The 14,827-nt window shown below is 36.9% G+C and overlaps 1 protein-coding gene across 1 annotated transcript; it reads right to left on the bottom strand.

Annotated features, from left to right (window-relative positions):
• Positions 1-3,205: 3,205 nt before the first annotated feature.
• LOC132270542 (vesicle-associated membrane protein 714) lies at positions 3,206-11,529 on the bottom strand. Its single transcript, XM_059771719.1, has 4 exons — positions 11,087-11,529; positions 7,073-7,263; positions 4,998-5,161; positions 3,206-3,706 (listed from the first exon to the last, which is right to left on the bottom strand). Exons 1-4 carry the CDS (start codon positions 11,301-11,303, stop codon positions 3,616-3,618), a joined length of 663 nt encoding a protein of 220 aa, XP_059627702.1. The 5' UTR covers positions 11,304-11,529; the 3' UTR covers positions 3,206-3,615.
• Positions 11,530-14,827: the final 3,298 nt, after the last annotated feature.

Here is a 14,827-nt window from a genome sequence, read left to right as displayed (position 1 = left end):
ACCAAAGCATAGGCCTCGTGCACCTATTTACTCACCACCACCAGTTTACAGGCCTCCAAGTAGTCCACCACCAACTCCGACCTACCAATCACCACCTTCACCACCACCAGCATATAGGCCTCCAAGTAGCCCCCCACCAATTCAAAGACCACCAACTCCAACTTATCAACCACCACCAATTTATAGGCCTCCAAGAAGTCCCCCGCCAGTTCAAAGACCATTAACTCCCAACTTATCAACCGCCAGTTGAAAGACCTCCATCACCAACTCATCAACCTCCACCAATCCGAAGACCACCACTCTATAGGCCTCCAAGTAGTCCTCACCCAGTTCATAGACCACCAACTCCAACTTATAAACCACCAGTTCAAAGGCCACCAACACCAACTTATCAACCACCACGAGTTCAAAGACAACCAACACCAACTTATCAAACACCAACACTTTATAGGCCTCCAAGTAGTCCCCCGCCAGTTCAAAGGCCACCAGCACCAACTCATCGACCAACATCGCCAACTCATCGACCACCAGTTTATAGGCCTCCAAGTAGTCCTCATCCAGTTCATCATAGGCCACCAACTCCAACTTATAAACCACCAGTTCAAAGGCCACCAACACCAACTTATCAACCACCAACTGTTTATAGGCCTCCAAGTAGTCCCCCACCAGTTCAAGGACCATCAACTCCTAACTTATCGACCGCCAGTTCAGACACTACCATCACAAACTCATCAACCACCAATCCGAAGACCACCAGTCTATAGGCCTCCAAGTAGTCCTCACGCAGTTCAAAGACCACCAACTCCAACTTATAACCCACCAGTTCAAAGGCCACCAACACCAACCTATCAACCACCACGAGTTCAAAGACCACCAACACCAACTTATCAACCACAACCAATCCAAACACCACCAGTCTATAGGCCTCCAAGTAGTCCTCACCCAGTTCAAAGACCACCAGCACCAAAAGACCTCCAACTCCAACTTATCAACCACCAGTTCAAAGGCCACCAACACCAACTTATCAACCACCACCAGTTTATAGGTCTCCAAATCCTCCACCAGTTCAAAGACCACCAACCCCAACTTATCACCCACCAGTTCAAAGACAACCAACTCCAGCTTATCAACCACCACCAGTTTATAGGCTTCCAAGTAGTCCTCCACCACTTCAGAGCCCACCAACTCCAACTCATCAACCACCACCAGTTCAAAGACCGCCAACTACAACTCATCAACCACCGCTAGTTTATAGGCCTCCAAATAGTCCCCCACCAATTCACAAACCACCAAGTCCAATTTATCAACCACAACCAGTCCAAAGACCACCGAAACTTATCAACCACCACTGTTTTATAAGCCTCCAAGTAGACCCCTACCGGTTCAAAGACCACCAATACCAACGTATCCACCAACATCAGTTCAAAGACCACCAACTCCAACTTACCAACCACCGCCAGTGGCTAGGCCATCTCCACCAGTTTATCACCCCCCACGCCCACCAGTGTTTAATCCCCCTTTGCCTGTTTATCAGCTCCACACTCCCCTCCTCCAGTTCACACCCCCCCAAAAAGCCCACCACCAATGTATGGATTCCCTCCACGAGCAGATATGTACAATTAATGCTTGGATCCCATCATGCTCATCACCTACAATCCATTTCAACTCTGTATCATGGTTTGCCTGTTGAACAAGCTCACGCCAAAAGACAGTTAACCTATGATTGTGTTTGAGAGTTTCAGAATAAAATAAATTCAAGCTTTGGGGTTTAACATAGCAATTGTTTTCAAGTAAGTTCATCTAACCACCCTTGCGGTCACTACTTTCAATTAGGGTTGCTGGAAATTTGTCTCAACACAACTTCATTCGGTCCTCAAAGCATGCCATAAATTGTCTTCTTGTATGTAGGAGGCATCCCTTATTTGCAGCATATAAAAAGCCATGCACATTCCAATTTTGAAGTTGTACAACCCGTAAGAATTCACGAATCAATATAAATTATATTTTTTAAATGTGAACATGACCGTAGGAGTCAGAAAATGTGCGGGTATCAAAGGGTTATGGTCTAGAAGTCTATATTAACCAGAATTCCTCCAATCAGTATCTACATGCATTAATTATCGTGTATTCAGCAAATTTACAAGCTATAGTAACAATATTCTAAAATATACTCTGCAAAATAGTGGTGCAAACTAACTGAGAGGCCGTAAAGTAAAGCTATGTAAAATTAGTGCACATATAGCAATTGCTGATCACGCAGAGACTACAACCTGGAATGAGTTTGAAATGTCTGAAGTTTTTCATTTGCGAGATCAGATGTATCACTGCTTGAGAAATTCCAGGTGATCAGCTCGTCTTTTGCCATTACTTTGCGGAGGAGTCTCCTCTTTATTTGTTCCTTTTGCTTGAAAAGAAGAGGGAAAAAACACAAGAAAAGAAAAATGGGGCTTTTCACAAGGAAGAAGGGAAAACAAAACAAAAAATGTTAGACACCTTTCAACTATTCCAGCCTAAATAATTGACAAAACAAAAATCTATTACTGAGGGCACTCCAGCTCAACTTGCTCCAATGACTAAGGATGCAACTCCACATGACAGCATTACTCATTGCCAAACCCCTTTCTCGTATAGGATTCTTTTCCATTTTCTTATTCATATTATCATTATTATTATTATTATTTTTTTCCTGGAGGGGGGTTGTTACTCATCACAAATAATATAAGCACATAGATTGGAGAGGACAAATTTCACGAGTTTTCAGAACAAGGGCTAAACGAAGAGTTAATTTTCAGAGTAAAATGAAATTTCTATCCTCCCCCTTTTTTTGTTGTTTACTTGTTTGTTGATGAATTCAAATGAGTGGATCCATTCTAATCCATTCCAAGAAAAAAAACAGGGGAAGGGAATCCCCTCCAACCTTCCATTGAATCCACCAAGTTCTTCACAGTCATTCATTACTTTCTCTATTTCATTTTCTTTGTTCTTTATTAATTTTCAGAGATTTCTTCTATGCACAAATTTAAACAGCAACCCTAATGTTGTCTACCCCATTCTCTAGTCTAAGGCTCTAAGTACATGCATCATCCTTCCAGTGGAATCTCAATGCAAATATTTTCATTTTGCCAAAAAAAAAAAAAAAAAAGGCGAGCGACATCAACCATTCCACTCGCTCATCATAGTTAGTACTTAATACACACTATAGTCATGAATAAAAAAATATATATATATATGGTCACACATTGAATAAGTTCAGTTAATCTTGCTGAATAAACTATGTTCAGAAACAGAAGATGCCATGACATCACAAGCAGCAGTTTGAAGATAAATGGTAGAATACTACACAAAAATTCTCAGCATTTACAAATATAGAGAAACAACAATACAATACTCATCATGCCTTTCACACTAAATCACACAAAGTGCAACAACAATGAGAGGATCATCGGGATTATTTCCGTAACCTTCAAGATATAGGCAATTTTTTTCAATCAAACATTGAAAACCTGGGCCGTGAGACAGTTGAGACCCCAATTCAATATACTGAGAGATGCATCATCAACTGGAAAGTCGTCATTCGCATACCTCAGCTGAAACTCACTATGACAAAAGTGCAAGTCATGATCTGCAGGATGGTAGAGTGAGGCCTCCACAACAAGCAGCTATTATTATGTACAGTAACACAACAATCAAGCATGTCAACAAGGCCCTGTCATGAATCAGAAGATTAATTTATTGCATGAAATTAGTAAAGCATATGTAAAATTTTACGTGCTAACGACTTGAAAGCTTTAAAATGGGCTGTTTAAACAGCTTCTAACAGTTGTCTGATTAGAAGTCTGAATGTTTATTTTATATTATTTTATTTTATTTATAAATAAAAATCATATTCTTCAATTTTTTTTTTTTTTAAAAAAAGGATTATGATGTGATATATCTGTAGCAATCACAAGCTAATAACTCTTAGTTACAGCGTAGAGAAGAACTACATTCATGTGGCAGAGATTGAAATCTAGGTTACAAGCTTGTCACACTAAAAAGATATGATTCAACATTCCGACACACACGGTGGTGGAGCCACTTGAGGACCAGTTGAAGCAGCTGCCCCACTCAAATTTGCTTTTATTTCAATTTTGAATGTATATTTTTCTGTAATATTGAATATTTACACTAAAATTGAAATGTACTCTTTGGTCTTAAAAGCCCAAAATCCAAAAGCTTTATCTATTTTATTTCTTTTTTAATGGAAAAAAAATTATATTTGCAACTCTAATGGCTGTATTTGATGTCTCTATAGCTTTGCGGTTGATGCAAGTTTTTCAAGTTGTTGTTCTAGCACTAACCTTTTATTTAGTTTGGCACCCTCAATGAATAGTAAATAGCCAAAAAAAAAAAAAAAATGAACGAAATAATAAATAAAAACTTATTATCTTTTACTATTATTATGAATTACAACTGCCACAATAAAGATAGCACTCTCTACTATAATTATCGTGAAAACAATCAATTGCGCAATTGGATGGGAGATAAATGGATGAGTATATGCTTTGTTGTGTATATTTAGAAAGATGTATTTAATGACACATTGATAATGAGGTTATTATGCAACACTTTCAAAACAAGAACTATAAAAGAAATGTATTAAATGGATGACGACAAATATAAATGGAAATATTATTGATATATATTTAAGTTTTATCGTCTCTTAGTTTGATTCAATTTTTTATTTTTATTATTCTGTTGTTCAAGGTTGCCCCAACTAGAGTGAATTCCTTGCTCCGCAGCCGCACACAGAGAAGATAAAAAAGGAATATTGATAACTCATGAGCTGATCAGATTCATCTAAACCTTATTTTTTAAGGTAGCTTCAGGATAAGTTTTTTTCTTTTTCTTTTTCTTTTTTTTTTTGGGTGATTGTAACATTCTTCAATTCATAGTATATGCTAAAAATTGACTCCTGGAAACATAAAAAAGATAATAATAAATAAATAGTAACTTACAAGAGCTTGGCATTTTTCATCCAAAGAGCTCGACGAAGGCGCTTAGACTGTTTTTTAAAGTGAAATGCACCGTCTTGCATGGTTGCAGTTTTGTCAACGAGAAGCTCAATCTTATCACCTCTTTCCAATATCTTCTCAATGTTATCCACCATGATAGTGCGTATCTGAATATCATATGTCAGAAGATGTGAGTATAACACAAACATAAAGACTACTATGAATAAGAAAATGAAAACAAAAATCAAAGGCAGCTTAAAAATAGAAAAATATACAACTACAATTCTTTAGAACCCTAAAACAGTTAAAATGCTGAGCAAACTAGAAGAAACTTTTTTTTACAGGTATTCAGCAAATAACAATTTTAATTTAAAGTATAAGCCTATGGAAAATTAGAGAGAAAAGAAAAGAAAAGAAAAGAAAAGCAAATCAAATAACATCTTGAAGGATTCTTCATCATCATCATCCTTGCCTTTGTTCCCATATGGATAGGCCGATCACATGAATTCTCATTTTCCATTCTTTTTATTATAGCACATATCTCCTACTATACTTATTTTCGTACAATCATTTCTAATCACTTCCTCTCATGCAAGTCTTGGCCGGCCACTTTGCCTCGATGTCTTAAAAAATTAGAGCAAATTGCAGTAAACCCCTTGAACTATTGACTTTAGGTATAAAACCCCCCTAATCTATGACAAAAAATGCACCTTGCCCTTTGCCTTCAGATTGACTGTTAAAAGGAGATGGAACTATGGTCATGTGAAATATTAAGTTCTGAAATATGATCGTGCCTCTCAAAGTGAAGGTAAGGATACGTACATTTGACCCTCCCAAGACCTCGCAATAGTGAGAACCTCGTGCACTAGGCAAACTTTTTTTATAAAAATATATGATAGTGCCCTTTTTATTGACAAAAAATGCCCTTGCATCAATTCCATATAGCAACCCGTTTGCAAATGGGTACAGAAAATGGATTTTTTTGTTTGATCCATTTTGTCAACTTTAAGTTCTGAAAATAATCCCAAATAGCCAAACGTTTGTTCCTGGACTGAAGGGTCCCCATTTGAGAAAAAATTTGGTTCTGGCCAAACAACAGCTGCAGCAAAAACGATGTTGGTAACGAATTAAAGATTAATCCTCCTCTACCACTGTTCTTGGCGTCTCCACAGGCATTGCAAGCAACCATTCTCTGAAACCTCCCAATCTCCCTCAGATGGTGCTCAAACTAGCCACCAGACCCGTCGAATCCCAGTTGGTTGGTGGTTTTAGAGAAAAGGGCTTGCTCATTTTGGTGATCCTAATGTTGAGATGCTTGGTTTTGGTGGCGTTGGAAACGAATTAGGTCTTGAAAAGAAGTTCTGAAACTGCATCGTTGATGAATCCGTCTCGGCTGAAGCATCCATTGGGAAGAAATACTTGATTCCTCTTGATGGTCATCGTTGTTGGCGCAATGACACAAACCACCGCCACCGCCACCGCCACCGCCACCGCCACCGCCACCGCCATGCCGTCATGAGTAGCTCGCTCTAGAGAGAGGAAGAGAAAAGGCAATAAAGACTAGAGGCCGAAGCCGACGGTAAGATCTGGAGGCAACGCCAGTGTGAGCATTTTGGTCGTCGGCCATGGTGGTCTCATCGGTGAGGGGGCAGCCTTTAATCTATAGTACAAGGTAAATTTTTTTTTTTTAATAAAGGAATGTCAATGTGTAATTTCACATTCATCTTAACAGCAATCAAACGCCATGCAAGGTTTTGGGGGAGTTTGCCAATTTTCCATAGTTAGGGGAGTTTTATGCATCACAAAAGGGTAATATGCAATTGAGGCATAGTTTAAGGGGGTTTGAGCAATTTGGCCAAAAGATTATTGTGGCAATAGATTGTGCAACTATGTCTGTGTGTATTTACCTATATTACAAGAAAATGACAATTTTTTATTAAGAAATAACTGATTATATCTGTGGCAGACTTTTGACACAATATCAATTTTCTAGGATAAAGAACACGCACAGTGCTAGAAGCAACCACTTAATAAAAGAATACATAGTAAATAAAGATCCAGAGCAATGGAACACTTGCCTCACCAACTTCACCTCTAACACGATTGAGAGTATCCGCACTAGGATTGCTGGAAAAAAATTCCATTTGCTGATGCAAGACCCTTGAGAATTCATCATTCATTGCATAAGCAGGTGCATATGGAGCCACTCTACCATAGTTTTTCATGAACCTCATGTGAATATCCTCCAAGTATGAAAAAGGAATTCTCCCTGGACGAAAGCACAAATGAATTCAATGTCAACTCATGAAGACAATAAGAAAAGAACGAATATATGTGGCAAGGAGAGAAAAGCTTTTAAAAAGTGCAAAAGAAGTAAAATGATATTGAACAAAAGTATAGATAAAATGATATTGAACAAAATACAACCAAACCTCATTGAAGCATTACAAAAGAAAACAAAACGGTATGACAAGCTCAAACAAGGTAAGAGTTGAAGGAAAGAGAGTTTCATACAATCAAAAGTTAAAAAATATAAAATCAGATTCAAATGAATAACCTTCCATCCATCTTTTCAAAAACATTGAGGGGCTGAGATGCTGAAACAAAAATGGAGCTCAAAGTGATAGGAAGGCAAATCTAGTCAATCATCAGGACAGGCTGATCAGGTTGATTGGATATGCTGAGAGTCAAAATCAAAGATTACAGTCATTCTAAATGCACTGCCAGACAGAAAAGAGGTTCATCCTCCCCACAGTCCCACACCTCTGCATTCCAACAAGAAAACAAATCACTCATGCTTCTCAAGATATAGATCAGGCTTGCGGGCAAGGTAGACAGCTCAGCACCAGTACAGAGATCTTATATGGGTTAAGAATAACAGTTTAAGAAATTCAGTAAGGTTTGAGGTAGCACAGGCTTTTTAACTACGAAGCCACTCCATCCAGATTAATGTCATCAAAATGAGAGAGTATGCATAAGTTTGCTCTAATATGATCCCTGGGCAATCAATTAAGTTTTTATTTCAAATAACCTTCTTCTGATACTTGCAATCTCACTGTTTTTTTTTTTTTTTTTTTTTTTTTTGGTAGTTATGTCATAATGGTTGCTCAAGTGATTTGGAATAGAGTACTAATAGTAATATGTTCCATGTAAAACCTGAAGAAGCATATTAGTAAAATGTATAGTAAAAAACATGAACATTTAATAGCGAATCACATCAAAGATAACTAATGAGGTCTTTGTCCCACCATGCCCCACAGTCCCACCTCACCCCAATCTGCATCATAATGGCCCGAAAACCTCAAATCTCTCGGGAAGGACATGAATATAAGAAGATTCCTGCAATTGGACAGTGATGGAGTAATTCTTCTCCATATAGAGTCCACCTCACCCCAAACCCAACAAAGGATCCAATTTTGTTCATAACTGATCACTAAGTTGACATTACAAACAAAAAGTGCAGCTATCTGGAACATACCCACAATCAAACTAAGCCACTACTTTATGCAAAAGAAGGTGATCTTGCCCTCTTCCTTTTGCACGTCACAAATTTTATGGGAGAAGACACCTCCTAGAGATTAGGTGGTCAAACATGAGAACATGATCTACTAATACAAAGGGAGGTGCGCAACTGAAGAATGCCAATTAGCAAAAAAGTATTAAGTCCCTGAAATTTTGAGATAAGAGCACCGGCAAGAAATGAGGAATCGTATCATAATGACGCGCGCTGAAACACTATAAAGTGAAAAATGTGGATATGTGAACCTCAGGGTACATGCGGCATCCAAATAAATGGTAAAAATATAATGAGCAGAACTACCCCATCATCAACCTGTTTATTTTCCCAAGGCTACCAGACTGTAAATCAAGCCAATGATTGGCACTTATATCATTAAGAGCATTGCTATTCGGGCCAAAATCAGCCCAAACTGATACTCAAATGGTGGTGTAGGGCCCACCACTGTTGTGGTGGGTCCCACGCCACTGTGCAAGTATCGGCTTGCGCTGATTTCAGCACAAAACAATTTTTCCTGTCATTAAACCTTGAAGGCTCATCTATTTATATCATTTATGCCAATCAAACATCACTATCAATATCTATGGTGGAAGCTTGGCTATGTTCTATGATAATCAGGTAGACTTATTGATAATGAGTCAAGATGACAAAACTGCTTTCTCAGAGAAATATCCTGAAGTTGTCTTTTCAAAGCAACACCTTGTCTTCCAGTATAGGTCTGGCAACAAACAAACCTTAACGTTGATTCTCCGTGTGCAAAGTGTCTCAAACCTCTTCATCGCAACTAAGCCTTATCCTCACCAGAATATATTTAAAAATTCGGAAGACTGTATAAAGACATCCTAATGTCCATCATATACAACCTAAAGTCATGCTCTTGACTTAAGGTGGCATACACCAGTTGAAATGCGGCTGATTCATCGTAGCCCACATCCAAGTACGCGATATGGCACAACTCAAGGTTATGTGGTTGACTTATCACAGCCCGTCCAAGGCATTTAGATGTTGCACAACCTATTGGGACAATATGGGGTTTCAAAGGCTTAGTGGAAGTACAACATACTTTTAGCCGACACTAGGAGAGACACTACTTTACTCAGATATGAAGATTGCCGCCATGACATGGCAACCCTAATGACAAACCATATCAATTATACAAAGTCACCGCTATGAGGGTGGCCCCTGTAATAGATGGAGGCGCCCACATGAATGCACCAATAAAATTAACCTTCCATATAGATCATCATGGGACCTATTACACCATGGTGAGACTTACACGGAAATTTTGGGATTGCAGCTAACTCAAAAGCTGAAATTGCTGACCCTATAGCTGAAACGGCTTTCCTACTTTGACACCTATACAACCCCCATTGCAAGAGGAGGAATCTTGTTGGTTCGAGCAAAGGGCAAGCCACCTTGCTCATGTAGAAATGTGCAAGGTCTCGACTATCTTTGACTATATATAGTCTTTCACTTCACACAAAAAAGGAGTTTAGAGATTGACCCAAAGCACAAGTCTCGGAACTATGAATTATTCTCTCTATTGACTTCACTTGAAGAACCCTCATGTTTCAGTAGAATTTTTCTCCTTATGAGGCTCTAACCCTGTTAATCTTTAGTGACTCATGCTGCCATTCTCTCCCTTCCCCCTTTCCTCTCTCTGTTAAATCAGCATTAATCTCCAAGTTAACTACCATACCTTATTTTCCTGCTCAAGTGTAATACCGTCTCTCTCATAATCATCAGCAAGGACCCACACCCAACTTCTCAGATTTTTTCAGAATCCCCCACGAAGTATTTTTTTTCATGCCTTCTTTTGATAAAACAATGCCTACGAGTTCTTAGAGCATGGATCCGTGGAAAATATGGATCACTGCCAAAGCTACCGTAGGTCCACATTACATCCTTTGTCAAATTCTGAAGTACATTCTAATTTAAGTACTTAGCTCACTGATTTATTAAAATCTCCTAGTCAAGTAGTCTCTTAATCAGTATATCATCCATGTAGTTTTAAGAGCACAAGTTATAGGTTAGTTCTGCTCACAAAGGAATACAATTTCTCTACCGAATAAAAAATGCGCGATTTACGTCGGCTAAGAGAGAGAGTGAGAATGCATATACAATAGTTATACAACATTATTCCTGCTCATTTAGCATATTGATGATGAGGATGATTATGACAGAATCACATAATCAAGTCAAACCAAAATGAAAATGCAACTGACACTTCCTCCTGGACCTAAAGAACTGAAAATTAGGGCTTCCAGGCTTCATTTAAATCAAATTGATTCATAAAGTCAAAGTTAAATAGTTAAAATTTCCATGGAAAAAAAAAAAACTTTCACCCATAGACTTGAAAAGGCACTAAATATACTTCCAACTTCCAATCTATTACTCTAAAAACAGTAGATCGCTTATTTCAAACCCTATGTTCAATTTATAAGTGAATTCTCTAATAAGTATAAAAACAATAGCGGCAAACATATCAGATCATAAATACCACGAATACAAAGAAAGTATATGAAATTCATATATATAGACACAAAGTGAGAGAGAGAGAGAGAGAAGTACGGACTTCCAAAGGTGTCGTTGGCCATGCAAAGAAAGCTGAGACCGTCCGATCTAAGTATGTGGAATATGTATCGATCCTGAGAGAAACAGAGCCTCGAATCGGCCTCCGATGGCAGCTTCTCCAGAATCCGGCGGGCCACAGCGCCGGTGTTGCCGGTGACAGCGCTGAACTCCGCTAGCACCGTCGTGCCCCTAGCAACCACCGCGTAAAGAATCGCCATTTGTGTATCGAAGTTGTTGCAGAGATGTTATAGATTACTCTGCCTTTCTCTCTCTACTTCGATCGATGGATCGATGTCGAACTGTCATGAACGTAATTGTATTGTACAGGTTGGGTAGAGAGAGAAACGATGAACGGGTGTTAAAATGATTTTTAGAGAGAGAAAGAGACGGGGAAGAAAGGAGGTTGAATCGTTTGGTAAACTCCAGAGAGTAACAATGAATGCCGCGGTGTCACCGGTTAGTCCACGGCCCACAGCCGTTTTTTTTAAATATTTCGTTTTTTTATCTGCTATTTTCGGTAAAAAATAATAATAAATAACTTTTTACAATTACCCCATTCTCCTGACAAAAAAATAAAATTATTCATTGGGTCATTAAAAACACAGGGTAAAATACAGCTTATATATAAACTCACAAAAATTTTAGAGTAGTCAAAATTATAGAGAAACTGTTGGCTTCAGTTTTTAAAAATAATTATAAAAAATTCAGAAAATAAAAAAAAATGTTCCGAAAAAACTATAAAATAATTTTTTAACAAATTTCTTTATTTTTAATTGTTAAAAATATAATTTTATTTTTTTTAAAAATGAACCAAAGGACTTTTTTTTTCCATTCTAATAAGAAACTCACACACTAAAATGTCATTTTAAGAACTTCAACCCTTAATCATTTATTCTCAAATGTAAATAAAAGTACTATTGCCTCACCTAACCAAACACAAAATTAGAAAGATTAAAATCATAAAACCTTACTATTCCAATTTGATTGCAGAACCTCTGATTCTAACATGTGAAATGGCAAAATTGACCTCAATGGTTTAATGTTAATTTAAAGGGTTAATTTCACTCAGACCCCTTGAGGTTAGGTCATATCTCACCTAGATGAAGATTTGGTTTTTAATTTGCACTCATAGTTGAATTAGTGGCTTAACATTTCACTTACACCCCAAATGTTAATTTTTGGTGGGGTCATAATACTTTTGAGGTGTTAAATGACTATGTTACCCTTTGACCTCATGTTGACTATTTTTGTAACTAAATTACCCCCAACACACCTTTTCTCTTTTTTTTTTTCTACTCCTCCTCTGCCCACCATCATCTCGCCGCACACAGCTGTATATGTATAGATATACAAACACAGCTGTATATGTATAGATATACACACACACACAAACACAGCCACACATACATATATATACACACACACACACACATACAAACACAACCATATATATATATATATATACACATACAAACACAGCCATATATATATACACACACACACATAAACACACCTCCACCTTAGCAGCTGCTACTACCTATAACGCTCACATGTACAGCTGCTGCTATTTTATTTTTATTTTTTCTTTTGTAGAGGGCCGGAATTGGGGGATTTGTGGTTAGTTGTTGTAGTCTTTTGCTTACAAGGCTGATTTGAGTTTCAATTGAATGTAGTCTAAGGATAAATGTTGATGAATTTATTATAATCCAATTAGATTACGTAGTGAAGAGATTAGAGATAGAGACAACAATTAATGACTCAGCGGGAAGAAATTAATTAGGTAGTGGCAGTAAAGATATGATTGGGATTGATGAAGAGAGAAGCTTCTTCTAAATAGTTTTACCTCAAATATCCTCCAAAAGCTTCAATTTTTTGCACATTTGGAGAAAACAACATATTGATTATTGAACTTTAACACCATGGTTAAACAGTCTAGTCCAAAATTGTCTGGTTATACGAAATGGATTAAGGAATGGATGGAGATTCAGAAGCGTGAGCGGATCTACGAGCTCGGGTCTCTGCCGCCTTTTCTTCTGGTCTTCGCAGGGCACGTGGCGCCGATTGAGCACTGTTGGAACCAACATGGATTGGGACCTGCCGGAATCTCCATCCTGGTGTGGTGAGCCTCCTCCATTGGAGTGGCAGTGGCAAGCCATGGCTCAGTGTAATACCCCTAAATTTTAAAAGGATAATCTCGGCATTTTAAGTTTTATTTTATTGCATTTTTATTTGTTTATGTGTTTAGTTGCCTGTTTATTTTAATTAATTGATTGGTTGTTGTTTTAATTGAATTGTTTGTTTAATTGTTAATTTAATTATATTTTTATTTTCTTTAATTGGATTAAAGTTTAATTGTTAATTTAATTGTATTTTTATTTTTTTTAATTGGATTAAATTAGTTTTAATTGTTTAAAGGGTTTATTAGTTTATTTAAATGAATTAATTGGATTTAATAAGTGTTATTATTTATAATGTGAAATTAGGGTTTTATGTTTTATGATATCGTGGGTTAGCCGACTTAGAGAAAGGGTTTTACTATTTTAATTTTTAGTTTCGGCTTCCTTCTCTAAGTATAATTAAATATTAGGTTATGAGGGAAGCCTATATATATATATCGTTTTGTGTCTACAAGGGTTTTAGAACCCTTTTTCCATAACTGGAGGTAGAGAGAAACAGAGGGCTTGATGAACGGGTGTTAAAATGATTTTTAGAGAGAGAAAGAGACGGGGAAGAAAAGTGGTTGAATCGTTTGGTAAACTCGAAAGAGTAACAATGAATGCCGCGGTGTCACCGGTTAGTCCATGGCCCACAGCCGTTTTTTTTATAAATATTTTGTTTTTTTATCTGCTATTTTCGGTAAAAAATAATAATAAATAACTTTTTACAATTACCCCCTTCTCCTGACCAAAAAAATAAAAATATTCATTGGGTCATTAAAAACACAGGGTAAAATACAGCTTATATATAAACTCACAAAAATTTTAGAGTAATCAAAATTATAGAGAAACTATTGGCTTCAGTTTTTAAAAATAATTATAAAAAATTCAGAAAATAAAAAAAATTGTTGTGAAAAAACTATAAAATAATTTTTTAACAAATTTCTTTATTTTTAATTGTTAAAAATATAATTTTATTTTTTTTAAAAATGAACCAAACGCTTTTTTTTTTTTTCCATTCTAATAAGAAACTCACACACTAACATGTCATTTTAAGAACTTCAACCCTCAATCATTTATTCTCAAATGTAAATAAAAGTACTATTGCCTCACCTAACCAAACACAAAATTAGAAGGATTAAAATCATAAAACCTTACTATTCCAATTTGATTGCATAACCTTCGATTCTAATATGTGAAATGGCAAAGTTGACCTCAATGGTTTAATATTAATTTAAAGGGTTAATTTCACTCAGACCCCTTGAGGTTAGGTCATATCTCACCTAGATAAAGATTTGGTTTTTAATTTGCACTCATAGTTGAATTAGTGGCTTAACATTTCACTTACACCCCAAATGTTAATTTTTGGTGGGGTCATAATACTTTTGAGGTGTTAAATGACTATGTTACCCTTTGACCTCATGTTGACTATTTTTGTAACTAAACTACTCCCAACACACCTTTTCTCTTTTTTTTCTCCTCCTCCTCTGCCCACCATCATCCTGCTGCACACATACAAACACAGCTGTATATATATAGATATACACACACACATAAACACAACCACACACACATATATATACACA

The sequence above is a fragment of the Cornus florida genome, unplaced genomic scaffold (genome assembly GCF_030987335.1).
Source record: "Cornus florida cultivar Cherokee Brave unplaced genomic scaffold, ASM3098733v1 CherokeeBrave_3.0.0_Hap2_Chr08, whole genome shotgun sequence".
In the NCBI taxonomy this organism is placed as follows: Eukaryota; Viridiplantae; Streptophyta; class Magnoliopsida; order Cornales; family Cornaceae; genus Cornus; species Cornus florida.
Note: the sequence above shows the minus strand (reverse complement) of the source record. Positions and strands in the feature narration are given on the sequence as shown.